The sequence below is a fragment of the Anser cygnoides genome, chromosome 12, assembly GCF_040182565.1.
Source record: "Anser cygnoides isolate HZ-2024a breed goose chromosome 12, Taihu_goose_T2T_genome, whole genome shotgun sequence".
NCBI classification, from domain to species: Eukaryota; Metazoa; Chordata; class Aves; order Anseriformes; family Anatidae; genus Anser; species Anser cygnoides.
The window spans coordinates 13,180,835-13,195,206 of NC_089884.1; the positions used below are offsets into that span (position 1 = coordinate 13,180,835).

The 14,372-nt window shown below is 67.7% G+C and overlaps 2 protein-coding genes across 5 annotated transcripts; both read left to right on the forward strand.

Annotated features, from left to right (window-relative positions):
- The first annotated feature begins 1,131 nt into the window (after nt 1–1,131).
- Nucleotides 1,132–10,831, forward strand: MTSS2 (MTSS I-BAR domain containing 2). 4 transcript variants are annotated; one of them, XM_067004715.1, is made up of 14 exons: nt 1,132–1,288; nt 3,716–3,777; nt 3,875–3,948; nt 4,656–4,740; nt 4,868–4,959; nt 5,049–5,123; nt 6,000–6,157; nt 6,249–6,356; nt 6,432–6,529; nt 6,740–6,950; nt 7,335–7,409; nt 7,546–7,722; nt 7,812–7,977; nt 8,568–10,831. In XM_067004715.1, exons 1-14 carry the CDS (start codon nt 1,220–1,222, stop codon nt 9,350–9,352), a joined length of 2,235 nt encoding a protein of 744 aa, XP_066860816.1. In that variant the 5' UTR covers nt 1,132–1,219; the 3' UTR covers nt 9,353–10,831. The 4 variants fall into 4 exon arrangements, with proteins under 4 accessions (XP_066860816.1, XP_066860817.1, XP_066860815.1 ...); XM_067004716.1 differs by having other exon boundaries at nt 6,743–6,950; XM_067004714.1 differs by lacking the exon at nt 1,132–1,288 and adding an exon at nt 1,624–2,723 and having other exon boundaries at nt 6,743–6,950.
- Nucleotides 10,832–10,977: 146 nt separating this feature from the next.
- LOC125184632 (C-signal-like) lies at nt 10,978–14,154 on the forward strand. Its single transcript, XM_067004718.1, has 6 exons — nt 10,978–11,231; nt 11,978–12,029; nt 12,478–12,665; nt 12,759–12,917; nt 13,007–13,117; nt 13,984–14,154. The coding sequence occupies exons 1-6, from the start codon at nt 11,094–11,096 to the stop codon at nt 14,095–14,097; spliced, it is 762 nt and encodes a 253-aa protein (XP_066860819.1). The 5' UTR covers nt 10,978–11,093; the 3' UTR covers nt 14,098–14,154.
- The last annotated feature ends 218 nt before the right edge of the window (nt 14,155–14,372 follow it).

The following is a 14,372-nucleotide window of genomic DNA, read 5'->3' on the forward strand; positions in this document are numbered from 1 at the left end:
CGCACGGAGGGGACATTGGGGTCCCTGCTGCGTGTCCCCCACTGCTGATGGCCCCAGCAGGGTCAGGGTTTGGGGAGAAATCCCGGCTGGAGCACGGGGCTGTGGTCCGGTCCTTATGGGTGGCTCTTGGCCAGTGGTGGCCCGAGCAGCGTGGTGACACCGGGACACGGCCACCGGGACACGGCCACCAGGATATTGGGGCTGTTTTCATGGCTGGATAGGGGATATAGGGGCAGCAGCCCCCTCCATGCCCTGGCGGTGGTCCCAAGCCGGGCTCAGCACCCCCAGCACCCCCTCGGGGTGCAGCTCGGTGCCGTTGGGACCCCCCCAGACCCCAGCTGGGGTCGGGGCAGGGTCTCCCTGCGGACTTCCCACGCTTCCCAAGCTCAGGACCCCAAAACCGGCCACGGAGCCCCCCCGGGGATCCCTGCGGCGCACCCAGGCGTGGGACCCCCGGGTGGGGAAGACCCTTGGGGAGCCCCCCCAGCCCCGAGCATCCCTTGGTTCCCCCCCCCAACCCCCAAAGCATCCCTCGCCCCCCAGCCCCAACACCCCACGCACATCCCCAACACCCCTCAAACCCCTTTCCACCCCCCCCCCGCACCCCCAGCACCACCCCCAGAGCCCCCCCGAGCCTCCCCCACCCCTTTGGGGGGGTGTCCCGGGGCCGCCCCCGGAGGGGGGGGGTGTCCCAGATCCCCCCCCCATCCCACACCGCTGACCTCGCCCCCCACCCCTTAACCCCGCGCATCCCTGGGGGTCCCCCGCCGGCCCCCGGCCCCCCTCCGCCCCCCAAAACCCCCCCAGCCCCCCCCTTCGCCCCCCCCCGGGGGCGGGCGGCGCATGTGCCGCTCCGGAGCCCGCCCCGCTCCGCCCCGCTCCCCGCCGCCGCCCCGGGGGCTCCGCGCTCCGCTCCCCGGCCCCATTCCCGGTGCCGGCCCCGCTCCCGGTCCCGGTCCCGTTCGTCCGCCGCCAGGGGGGCGGCCGGGCCCCCGCACAGCCCGGGGGGGGGCGATGCCCTGCCCGCCCCCCCGCCGCCAGCCCCAGCCCCGGCCCCGCCGGCCCGGCCCCGCCGCCGCCGCCCCCCCCCGCCGCTGAGCCCCCCCCCCCCCCCCCCCCCCCCCCCCCGGCGCAGCCCGAGCCCGAGCCCGAGCCTGGCCCCCCCCGCGGCCCCCCCCGGCGGCGCCCCCCGCCCCGGGCAGCCGCAGCGCCCGCCGCGATGGAGACGGCGGAGAAGGAGTGCGGAGCCCTCGGGGGGCTCTTCCAAGCCATCATTAACGACATGAAGGTAGGGCCCCCCCCCCCCCCAGCACCCCCCCCAACACCCCTCCGATCCCCCCCCCCCCCCGAGCCCCCCGTCCCCACCGGGGGGTCCCCGCTCCACCCCGGGGCTGCCACCGGAGCCCCCCCCCCCCCGCGGTCCCGGAGCGGTGGCAGCAGCCCCGGACCCCCCCCCCCCCCCGGACTCCCCCCGAGCCCCCCCGGCTCCCCCCTGCTTGCCGCCGAGGGGGGGGGAACCTTTGTGTGCCCCCCACCCCGGGCTTCGCCTCCCTTGGGAGCAAAGGCTGGGTGCCCCCCCCCCAAAAAAAAAGGCTTTATTTCTCTATTTTTATTTTTATTAATTATTTTTTTGGGGCTCGATTTAAAACAAAATGGGGATTTTTTTGCCGGGGGGGGTTGGAATTTCTCGCTGCCCGGCCCCAGCGCTGGGGCTGCTGCCCCTGGGCGCTCCGGGGGGAAGAGAGCTGCCTCCTTCCTCCTCCTCCTCCTCTTCCTCCCGCTCCCTGCTGCAGCCCCGGCCAGACAATGCTGTCATTGCCAAGGCAGGGGAGGGGGGATAAAAAAATAAAAGCCTCGCCGAGGAGGAGGTTAACCCCTTCGGGGGCCGGCGGTGTCCCCACGGGGCTGGGATTGGGGGGGTTTTGGGGGGGGGGGAGCCCCCCAGTGAGAAAATCCCGGTGGCGCACGGGGACGGGTGACGGGGTGGCCCCAAAGCCCCAGGGGGCTGCGGTGCCGGGGGAGGACGGGGAGGCCGAGCTGGCTGCGGCCTCCGAAATTCCCGTGCCCAAAAAGCTTGGGGGTGGGTTTGGGGAACCCCCCCTCTTCACCCTCCCAATGCCCTTCGCCCCCCTCCTGGGCAGCCCCTGCCTCAGTTTCCCCGTTCCCTCGGTGGCCGCAGAGGGGACGGCGCGGCCCCGAGCCACCATCCCCACGCCAGTGACAGCGGGGACTCCAGCCCCGTGGGGACACCAGGGGGGAGGGGGCAGGAGCCCCTCACCCCGGCACCAGGCACCCGCGTACCGGGCTGGATCTGTTTCCATGATGTTGGCTGAAGGCTAAAAAAAAAAAACTACAAAAAAAGGGCAGAAAACCAAAAAAAGCGTGCTGCAGCTTCAGCTGCGCTCCTGCCGCGCACCGGAGGCCCCATGGGCGCAGCGTCCCCACCGGTGCCGGTGTCACCACATGGGCGTCCCGGGGCACCGGTGGGACAGGGGGACAGAATCGGTGCCGGCGTGGAGCGCGGCAACATGCCCGGCACGGCGGGGACCTGCGGCGGTGACACCGGGGCAGAGGGACGTGATTTCGGTGGCTTTGGGGGCACGCCAGTGGCTTTTTGTCTCCCCCTTGGTGGCTCGAGGAAGGAGGGCAGCGGAGCCCCGTGGTGGTCTCGGTGCCGGTGGATTTGTCCGTGGTGGCTTCTCCGTGGTGCGCAGCGTCCCCAGGTGACCTTGGCATGTCCTTGTCCCCGTTGTCCTTGTCCCTGCTGGCCTCATCCGCGTCTTCCTCCTGCCCGGTGCCCCAGAGGGCTGGGGACGATGATGCCAGCCCCACGGCTCCGTCCCGGGTGGCCTGGCACGGAGGTGGCCCGGGGACGTGGCTGTGGCCCGACGGACGTCACGCACCAGGCGGCACCCTCCAACCGTGCCGGCCGGACCCGCGAGGGAAGGGAGGCTCCCGAGGGCTCCAAACCCAGCGGTGTCCCCGCTCCACGCAAGCCCTGTCCCCAAACGGGACAGAAGTGCCACCAGAGCACCGACAGCCACCTCCAGGGACTTCGCAAACCTGGAACTGCCATCAGATGGCCTCGCCGTGACGGCCTCGCCGTGACAGCCTCACCAGGATGGCCTCTCTGGGATGGCCTCGCCGGGACGGCCGTGGGATGACTGCTGGGACACACGGCACTGGGACGGTGACGCCGGGTTGGCACCAGGACTTGCCTCACCGAGGTGGCACCAGGGTTAACGGCACCGGGACCGGCCTCGCCACGATGGCGGCTCCTCGATGGCCTCACCATGCGATGGCACCGGGATCAGCCTCGCTGGGACTGACCTCAAGACACCCCCGGCACTGGGATGGACTCGTTCTGCCACTGGTTTTACTGGGATGGCACCGGGATGGTCCCCCGGCACCTGCGCCCTCTCCCTGTCCCTTTGAGCCTCACCTCCACGGCCAGGCTGGAGGCTGGAGGCCGGGGCAGCCTCTCCTGGAGCTCCCGGCCCGGCGATGAGGTCTCCGAAGGCCAAGGATGGAAGGGGGAAATCTCGGGGTGTGGAGGGCAGGGAGGAAGAGGCGGTGGAGGACGGGGCGAGCGCTCAGCCTCTGCCGGCCACCGAGGCTGTGCCCGTCCCCGAGCTGCCTGCCCCCCACCCCCGGGGGAGGCTGGGGGGGGCTGTGCCCGAGGCGCGGGGTCTGACGGCCGCCTCCCCCCTTGCAGAGCTCCTACCCCATCTGGGAGGACTTCAACTCGAAGGCCACCAAGCTGCACTCCCAGCTCAGGTGAGTGGTCAGCAGGGGGATGACGGGGGGGGCACGGTGCCGGACCCGTCCCCCCCCCAACCGGGGGGTGATACCGGTGTCCCTGCCCCCCCCCCAGGACCACAGTGCTGGCCGCGGTCGCCTTCCTGGACGCCTTCCAGAAAGTGGCTGACATGGCCACCAACACCCGAGGTAGGACCTGGGGGGGGACATGGGGGGCTGGTGGTAAGGGGGGGGTCACAGCATCATGTCGTCCCCCCCCCCCCGGGCCGGGGCTGCCCCTGCGCAGGCGCCACTGGGCTGCCAAGCAGATGGTGCCGGCGGCACCCCGGCCATCTGGAGCTGCTGGGGAGGAGGAGGAGGAGGAGGAGAAGGAGGAGGAGGAGGAGGAGAGGAGAGGAGGAGGAAGGCCTGAGCCACAATCAGATTTGTCTCCCAGCCCCCAGCAGTGGGATTAGGGCATCGAGGGGGGGGCTGCTCCAGGTGCCCGGGTGGAGGTGGCAGGGGGACACGGCGCGGCGTGGGGGGCGGATGGGGAGGAGGGAGCTGAGGGGTGCCCCCACGGCCCCCGCTGCGGGACCAGAGCAGGTTTCAGATGCTTCACCTGGGGCTTTTTGGGGTGCGGGGAGGCAGCACCCCGCTGCCCGGCCCGCGGGCAGGGATTTCTGACGGCGCTCTGCGGGATCTGCGGCGCTGCCCCCCTGTGGCCACCATTAGGCTTCAGAGTTAACGGCTGCCTGCCTGCCAAACGGGGGCGGCTTCTTTGCAGAGCCCCAAAATGTACCGCTCAGGGAGCCCCGCAGTGGCTATCGATGTATGCATTTAACCGGGGGGTGGGGGGAGCCCCCAGACCCCGCTGGCCGCCCCCGACGCTCAGTGGGCCCCGCTCTGACCCCCAGGGGCCACGCGGGACATCGGCTCCGCGCTCACCCGCATGTGCATGCGGCACCGCAGCATCGAGGCCAAGCTCCGGCAGTTCACCAAGTAGGTGCCGCGGTGGCGAGCTGGGAACCCCCCGGGAGCCTCCCCAGGGATTTTTCCCACCCCACCCCGGGGGGGGGGGGGCGGTGTCGGCCCCGCTCCCACCTCTCGTTTTGCGCCCCCGCTGCAGCGCCCTCATGGAGAGCCTGATCACCCCCCTGCAGGACAGGATCGAGGACTGGAAGAAAGCCGCCAACCAGCTGGACAAGGACCACGCCAAAGGTGGGGGGGCACGTTTTGGGGTGGGGGGGGGGGGCTGCTTTTTGGGGGGGGGGGGGATGCTTGGTCCCACCCCGCCCCTGTGCCCGCAGAGTACAAGCGGGCCCGCCACGAGATCAAGAAGAAGTCCTCGGACACGCTCAAGCTGCAGAAGAAGGCTCGCAAAGGTAGCGGGGGAGCGGCGGCGGCGGGGCGGGGGGCGCGGGGGGGCCAGCCGGCGTTTCACATCTCTCTCTCTCTCTCTCTCTCTCTCTCTGTCTCCTTCCCTCTCCTCCTCCCCTCCGCGTCCTCCCCGTAGAGCTGCTGGGTAAGTGAACCACTGCCCCCCCCTCTGCTTCCTTATCTGTGTCCCCACCTTGGGCGAAAGCCAAGGACACCCCCCCCCAAAGATGTCATCCCCGTGTCCCCCCATCCCCGCCTTCCCCCCCCCCCCCCCCCGGCTCTTCCCTTTTGCTGGGGCTTTGTCTGTCTGTCCGTCTGTCTGCCTGTCCATCCGTCCGTCCCCGCTCTGCCCTGCTCATGCTACCTCCCCCCCGCCGCCACCACCACAATCCGTGGGGATGGCAATGTTCCCAGCCAGCCAGTGATGTCGCCATTTGGATGGCCGTGTCCCCAGTTGGGTGGCGATGTCCCCATCCGACGGCGATGTCCCCATAGAGCTAGCAATGTCCCCCTTTGGATGGCGATGTCCCCAGTTGGATGGCCATGTCCCCATCCAATCGGCGATGTCCCTATCTGGACAGTGGTGTCCCCCTTTGGATGGCCATGTCCCCATTTGGGTGACAATGTCCCCCCGATCCAGACGGCCATGTCCCCATTTGCGTGGCCATATCCCCCTTTGGATGGCCATGTCCCCATCCAGATGGCCATGTCCCCATACGGATGGCGATGTCCCCATCTGGATGGCCATGTTCCCACCCAGCCAGCGATGTCCCCATCCATCCGCACCCCTCGTTGGCTCACCCTCCATGGGGAGTGGGACAGGGCCCCCGGCCCATGATGCAGCCATGCCTGATGTCCCCCCCCCGGTGTCCCCCCGGCAGGGAAGGGGGACCTGCAGCCCCAGCTGGACACGGCGCTGCAGGACGTCAACGACATGTACCTGCTGCTGGAGGAGACGGAGAAGCAGGCGGTGCGCCGGGCGCTCATTGAGGAGCGGGGCCGCTTCTGCACCTTCATCGCCTTCCTGCAGCCCGTAGTGGTAAGCCATGGCCTCCCTTGGGGGGGGTGGATTTCTGGGGGGGGTCCACCACCATCGGGTGCTGATGTCCCCGTCCCCTCGCCCGGCTCAGAACGGGGAGCTCACCATGCTGGGGGAGATCACCCACCTGCAGGGCATCATTGACGACCTGGCCGTGCTCACCGCCGAGCCCCACAAGCTGCCCCCCGCCAGCGAGCAGGTCAGCGGGGGGGGACGGGGTGGGCTAAGGGGGGGACGCTGCCCTGGGGGGGCTCCAACCCGCTCCCTGCCGCAGGTGATCAAGGACCTGAAGGGCTCCGACTACAGCTGGTCCTACCAGACCCCCCCGTCCTCGCCAAGCAGCTCCAGCTCCCGCAAATCCAGCATGTGCAGGTGCGTTGTTAACCCTGGAGACTAATGGTGGCCTGCGGGGAAGCTCGCCAGGTGCCCGACTGGTGCCCAGTAATGCAGAGGGACTGGTCCTGGGAGCCCCCACCCACAGCTCCCATCCCCACGGACTAGCGTGCTGAACCTTGTTCTCAAGCCGTCCTCTCCTTCCTCTGCCCTCCCTGCTGCCCTCGCCCCCCCGACGTGCCCCCCCAGCAGCGTCAGCAGTGCCAAGGGTGGCCTCCCATGGCCCGGGGGGGCGCAGACGTGCTCGCCCTCCTCCACCTACCGCTACCGCAGCCTGGCCCAGCCGGCCAGCGCCGGCACACGGCTCTCCAGCGTCTCCTCGCACGACTCTGGCTTCATCTCGCAGGACGCCGCCTACTCCAAGCCGCCCTCCCCGATGCCCTCGGACATCACCAGCCAGGTGCGGGGAGAGGGGAGGATGGGGAGAGGAGAAATGGGGCTCCCAGGCCTCAGTTTTCCCATCTGTAAAATGGGCGCAACCCCCCAGTGTGCGCTTCTGGCCGTGTTGGGAGGTGAACGTGGGGGATGCTGCAGGAGAAACTGCGCCCCCCCCCCCCCCCCCCGTGCCCTCTTGCCATGTCCTAATCATCCCAAGCTTTTGGGGAGCCACTTGGTAGTGTCCCCAAATAAATGCTTTCCCCCCCCCGGGCACCGAGGATGCCCCAGGGCCCTCTGGACCCGCTCGCGGGGTGGGAGTGGGTGCGGCAGGCACGGCACTGGCTCACCAGGTGCGCTCTCTGCCCCCCTGCGCTCGCTGCTGCTCCTGGACCCCGGGGCACAACAGAAGTCCTCCAGCTCGGCGTCCTCAGAGGCCTCGGAGACCTGCCAGTCGGTCAGCGAGTGCAGCTCCCCCACCTCGGTGAGTCCTCCCTCCCCCACGGCCCCCAGGGTGAAGCCTTCGCCGCTCTCCTCCTCCCCTCCATCCCGAGCGGAACGGCGCCCAAGCTGGGGACCGTTCCCCGCGTCCCCCCCACCCCGTGCCTCGGTGCTCACAGGATTGGTCCAAGGCCAGCCCCTACGACCAGCCCGCCGTCAGCACCCTGCAGCGGCGCAAGGACCGCGTGGAGCACCTGCGGGAGGCCGAGGTGGGCTCGGCCACGGGCGCCTACCCGGGCATGGGCGCCGAGGACACCCCCAGACCCCGAATGTCGCCGGCCACCATCGCCGCCAAGGTACCGTGGGGGCGAGCACAGCAGTGCTGGGCTCTTGGGGTGGTCTGCGGGTTCCTTGGGGGGCTGACAGAGCCACCTCGCCCCCGCAGCACGGCGAGGAGGTGTCCCCCGCCGCCAGCGACCTGGCCATGGTGTTGACACGGGGGCTGAGCCTGGAGCACCAGAAGAGCAGCCGGGACTCGCTGCAGTACTCCAGCGGCTACAGCACACAGACCACCACCCCGTCCTGCTCCGAGGACACCATCCCCTCCCAAGGTACCCAGGGGGCACCCCGGGGCGTCCCCAGACTTTGGGGAGGGGGCGCTGAGGCTGGTTTGTGCCCCTGGGTGTTGCGTGAGAGGCACTGGGCTCACGGCAGGGTGGAGCAGGAGGCACTGCCTTCCCCACCCCGCGTGGGCACCGAGGTCCCACCCGGTTGCGTTGCTCCAATTGCAAGGCTTCGCTCTGGTTTCGCAAGAGGGCACGAGCCCGGACCCGATCCCTTTGGCCCTGCACCAACACAGGGTGGGGAGGAGGGGGGCACCCCATTGCAGCTCGTGGATTTGGGGCTGGGGGTGGGAAGGGCATGTGGAGGTGGTGGTCGCACCCATCGGTGCGCACAGTGCTGCGGCACGCAGCGACGGGAGCGTGAAGCAGGGGGACCCGGGCCCTTTGGGTATTTTTTGGGGCCAAGTTGGCCACCAAAGTTACAGCTGATAGCACTGGTGGTGGCCATTGTGCCACGATGGCCGTGGCATTGTGTGGCCATGAAGTGTCATGTTGGTGGCATGGCACACAGAGGCGGCCGTCGGGGTGCTCGCGGTTGCGAGCCCGGGGCCGCCCGTGACCCCGCTCGGTGCCCGCAGGCTCCGACTACGACTGCTACTCGGTGAATGGCGACGTGGAGTGCGAGCCCCAGAGCGACTTCGACAAGTCCTCCACCATCCCGCGCAACAGCAACATCGCCCAGAACTACCGGCGCATGATCCAGACCAAGCGCCCCGCGTCCACCGCCGGGCTGCCCAGCGGCACCAGCCTGCCGGCCGGCACCACACCAGGGGTGGCCACCATCCGCCGCACGCCCTCCACCAAGCCCTCGGTGCGCCGCACGCTCTCCAATGCCGGCCCCATCCCCATCCGCCCGCCCATCGTCCCTGTCAAGACCCCCACGGTGCCCGACTCGCCCGCCTACACCGGCCCCACGCGGGTGGGCAGCGAGGAGTGCGTGTTCTACGCCGAGGACGCCTCGCCCGGCCCCGTGGATTTTGCCAAAGCCTCACCCAAGCGCTTGAGCCTCCCCAACACGGCGTGGGGCAGTGGTAGCGCGGCCGAGATCCCCATCTACCCTGGCGCAGCGCCACGTGGCACCGGCGCCGCTGAGGAGGAGGAGGAGGATGAGGAGGATGAGGAGGACCGGCAGCTGGCCGCCAACCGGCACAGCCTGGTGGAGAAGATTGGTGAGCTGGTGGCCGGCGCCCGTGCCCTGGGCGAGGGGCAGTTCCCCTTCCCCACCGCGCTGGAGGAGACCCCCGCACCACCCCCCGCGCCTGCCATGGACCCCCCGGCTGAAGACATGCTGGTGGCCATCCGGCGCGGCGTGCGCCTGCGCAGGACCGTCACCAATGACAGGTCGGCCCCACGGATATCGTGATGGTGCCCGCGGGGACGCGGCGGCGGCGCACAGCTGGGCACACGGGGATGGGAGCCCCCGGGGGGGCGCAGGGACCCCCAGCCGCAGCAGGGCACAGCGCCCCCCCAGCCCCGTCCTCACGCTGGTCACCGCCTCTGTTGGTCCCTTCCCCACCTTGTTTTTCTTTCCTTCCTCACGTTTTTGGGTTCCTTTCGTTAATTCCGTAGTGTGCTGCCGTCTCGCGCCCGTGTCTTGCGCTCTCCTGTTCCTGCTCCATCTCCCCATCCGTCTCCCTCTCCATCTCTCCATCGCCACACGTCCCCCTCCATCTCCCTTTCTCCCTCTCCCTCTCCCCCTCCATCTCCCTCTCCATCTCCCATCTCCTTCCATCTCTCCATCTCCCCATCTTTCTCCCCATCTCTCCCTCCATCTCCCCATCTCCCTTCCCATCTCCCACTCCATCTCTCCCCCTCCATCGCCCCATCTCCCCCTCCCCATCTCCCCCTCCGCATCTCCCCATCTCCCCCTCCATCTCTCCATCTTTCTACATTTCTTTCCGTCTCTCCTCCTCCCTCTCCATCTCCCCATGTCCCCCTCCATCACCCCCTCCATCTCTCCATCTCTCTCTCCATTTCTCTACATCTATCCATCTCCCCCTCCATCTCCTTCCCCATCTCTTTGTCCGTCTCCCTCCCCATCTCCTTCTCCATCTCCCCATCTGCCTTCCAATCTCCCCCTCCCTCTCCCCATCTCCCCCTCCATCTCCCCATGTCCTCCTCCATCACCCTGCCCATCTCCCCTTTCCTCAGTCCATTCTGCGCCCTGCTCCCTCCTCTTCCTCTCCCAACTTCTTTCTCCTTCCTTCCCCCTGCCCCCCCTTCCTCCTCCTCTCCCTTTCACCCTTTCTCCCCCCGTCCCCCCCCAGCGCAGGACCCATCCATCCCCATCCCCGTCCCGTCCCCATCCCGCGGGGGGGGCGACGCCAGCCCCGGGGCAGCACAGCCTGGCCCCGGCCCCCCCCCCTGTACATAGCTCGCCCCCGCCTAGGAGTAACCTCGTAGCCACCGTCCGGCCCCGTCTCCCCTGTCGTGACCCCAAGCGCTGATGACAAGTGACAAACGTCTGGGGTTGGGGGCGGGGTGGGGGGGTCCTTCTCATTTTGTACAGAGAGCAAAAATTCCTTGGAAAAGAGAAAAAAAAAATTGTCTTTCGACTGAAGTAATTTTTCTGGTGCTGTTGTTAACCCGCTCCTTTACTTTCTTTTTTTTTTAATTTATTTCCCCCCGTGCTCCCGTCTCCGCTTCCCCCCACCCTTCGGCCACGTTTCTTTCTTTTCTCCCCCCTCTTTTTTTTTTTTAACTTTTTAATTTTATTTTATTATTTTTTGGTGGTAACGTCCCCTATCCCCCCCCCCTTGAGCCCTTGATTTAAATAGTCACTGCTACGAGTAACGAATGCACTGTGAAGATTCCAGTATTAATAAAGGTTGTACTGTAATTAGCCCCGTCTGCGCCTCCATTGGAACCGGGGGGGGGCCCTGTCCCTGTCCCCCCACCCAAAATTTGGGGTGCTGAGGCCCCCCCCCCCACGTGGGGTGACGTTGCCAATCCCTCCCCACTCCTCCCAGGGCGTCCCCGGCACCACCCCGACAATTACGGGGCCGTTTCCCAAGGGTTTGGGGGCGGCCGTCCTGCCCCAACACGTGGTGGTGACATCAGCGCCGTGGGGCAGCCGTGGGGCAGCCGTGGGGCAGGAGGGCGGCATGGAGGGGCCTGGAGCCCAGCACGTGCTGGTGACTGGCTGTGATGGTGGCGTGGGGCTGGGGCTGGTCAAACGCTTCCTGGAGCTGCCGAGCCCCCCGCGGCGCCTCTTCGCCGCCTGCACCGACCCCGACGGAAAGGTGGGGACCTGGGGGGGGGGGGGGGGTTGGGGCAGTCACCATGGTGGGGGCAGTGCTGCGAGGTGTCGCTGTGATGGGGGGTGGGGAGGGGTTGGGGGGGTTGTGGTGGTGGGGGTGGAGGTAGTGGTGGTGGAAGTATTGGTGGAGGAGGTCATGGGAATGGTGGAGGAGGTGGTGGTCTTGGTGATGGTGGCGGAGGAGGTGGTGGGGATGATGGTGGTGGTGCTGGTGGTGATCGTGGGGATGGTGGTGGGGATGGTGGAGGTGGTAGGGATGGTGGTGGTGGGGATGGTGATGGTGGTGGAGATGTGTTGGTGGAGGTGTTGCTGGGGATGGTGGAGGAGGTGGAGGTTGTGGTAGGGGTGGAGGTGGTGGTGGTGGAAGTGTTGGTGGTGGAGGTGGTGGTGGTGGAGGTGGTGGGGGTGGAGGTGGTGGGGGTGGTGGAGGAGGTGGTGGGGATGGTGTTATTGCTGGTGGGGATGGTGGAGAAGCTGGAAGTGGTGGCAGTGGGGATGGTACTGGTGGTGGGGGTGGGGAGGGTGGGGATGGTATTGGTGGAGGTGGTTGAGGTGGTGGGGATGGATTTGTTGGAGAATGTGGTGGGGATGGTAGTGGTGGAAGTGGAGGTGCCGCCGGCGGTGGCAGTGCTGCTGGGTGTTGCAGGGCGCCGCAGCAGGCACCACCTGCCCCATACCTTGCCCCATGGGGCTCCTGGTGCCGCCCTCTCAGCCCCGTTCCTCCCTCAGGCTCTCAACGAGCTGGCTCTGGGCTCCCCCAGCCTCGTGGTCCTGCCCCTCGGTAGGTGCCAGCGCTCCAAAACCCTGTCCCCCAGAACACTGTCCCCCAAAATCCTGTCCACCCCAACACCGTCCCCCCAACCGGGGCCGCCCAGTGCCCAGGAACTGCCTCAGGGCACCCCTCAGAGCTTCATGCACCAGCTGCGGCCACCAGCGTGTCCCTGGGGGTGTCCTTGTGGTGGTATCCCCATGGGTGTTCCCATGGGTGGCCTTGTGGTGTTGTCGCCATGAGTGTCCTTGTGGAGTTTTTCCCTTTGGGTTCCCCATGACTGTCCCCAGGGATGTCCCCATGGTGTACCCATGGATGTCCCTGTGGGTGTCCCTGTGGGTGTCCTTGTGGAATTGCCCCATGGGGGTCCCCGTGGGTTCCCCATTAGTATCCCCATGAGTGTCCCCATGGATGTCCTCGTGGTCTCCCTGTGGGTGTCCCCACGCTGTCCCCCCCGCAGACGTGACGGACGCGGGCAGTATCGGCGCGGCGGCGGGCCGGGTGCAGGAGGAGCTGCGTGGCGCCGGCCTCGGCCTCCTGATCAACAACGCGGGCGCGCGGCGCCGCAGCACGCTGGAAACCGAGACGGCCGAGAACATGGCGCTGCTCTACGCCACCAACACTGTCGGGCCCCTGCAGGTCACACAGGTAGGGCTTGGGGTGGGGGGGGGGGTGGGGAGGCTGCCCGACCCCAAAACTATGGGGTCGAGGCCCAGGGGTGACAGCCATGCCCCCCCCCAGGCCTTCCTGCCCCTGCTGCGGGAGGCAGCGGAAGCCGGGCGCGGGCAGGGGCTGAGCTGCAGCCGTGCAGCCGTGGTCAATGTCTCCAGCGCCATGGGCTCCATTGGGGTGGCGGCGGCCTGGGGGGACGCGCAGGACATCTCCTACCGCTGCAGCAAGGTACGGCCCTGGGGAGGGGTGCAGGGTCACCCCTACGGGGTCCTCACCCACCTGCCGGCCACCCCCCGACGGTGCCGCTGTCCCCGCAGGCAGCGCTGAACATGCTGACGAAGTGCCAGGCCCTGCAGTACGGCGACAGCGGGATCCTCTGCGTGGCCATCGACCCAGGCTGCGTGGAGCCAGCGCCGGGGCGCGAGTCGGTGAGGGATGGGGGCACCGACAGCGCCGCGCCGTAACGTCCTGCGGGTGTTGTGCCCCATGGGCATAAAGCTCTATGGGTATCGTGCCCCATAGACGTAGCACCCCACGGACAGAGTACCCCATGGGTATTGTAGCATCCCATGGACATAATGCCCCGTAGGTATCATGCCCCATGCATATAGCGCTCCATGGGTATCGTGCCCCATAGGCGTAGTGCCCCATGGACAGAGCACCCCCATGGGTATCATGCCCCATGGACATAGCACCCCATGGATATCGCACCCCATGACTATTGTGCCCCATAGACTTAACGACCCCCCCCCCCCCCCCCCCCCCCCCCATGGCTCTCACACCCCACAGCCATAGTGCCCCACGGATATCACACCCCACAGATACAGAGCCCCATGGATATCTCACACCATGGCCCTCCCTCCTCATGGCTCCCACCCGGGTCTCACAGGCTCCATGATACCACAGCAAGAGGACAGTCCTGGGCTCTCCTTTTAACCGCTCATTATTTCCCCGTTTCTCACGTTATTTTCCCCATTTCCTGTATTATTTTCCCATTTCCTGCATTACTTTCTCGTTTCCATTGGAGCCCATGTGTCAGCAGAGGGCACCCCGGCCCCGTGCTCGCCTGCCCCTCAAGCAGCCGTGGTGCCGCACCGTGGGGCATCGCCACCCCAAGCTAGGGTCACCCTGCACCGACCGAAGGCTGGCGAGGCCGGGGCCTCTCCCTGGCCTCGTGGAATTGTTTTATTGCGCACCCAAAAATGGATTTTTTTCCAAAAAAAAAGACGCAGAGCAGTGGGCCCCCTTCTGGGCGTGCACGAGGGGCTCAGCGCCGCTGTCCTTGTCCCTGCAGGGCCCGGTGACGATGGAGGAGAGCACCCAGGGCGTCCTGCGCGTCCTCGCCGGCCTCTCGGCCTCCAGCAACGGCACCTTCTGGGACTGGCGGGGGCAGAGGCTGCCGTGGTGAGGGGGCATCCCCAGCCCCAGGGCTGGAGATCAATAAATGGCCAGAGCCATGCTGGGACGGTGCCATCAGGCGGCCCTGCGCCACCCGACCCCATAGCTGGAAGGGCTGGGAGGTGGGGAGGGAGGTCTATGGGGTGGGAGGTCCATGGGAAGGGAGGTCTATGGGGCAGGACGTCCATGGGGAGGTAGGGCCATAGGGAGGGATGTCCATTGGGCAGGAGGTCCATGGGGAGGTAGGGCCATAGGGTAAAGCGTCTATGGGGAGGGACGTCTATG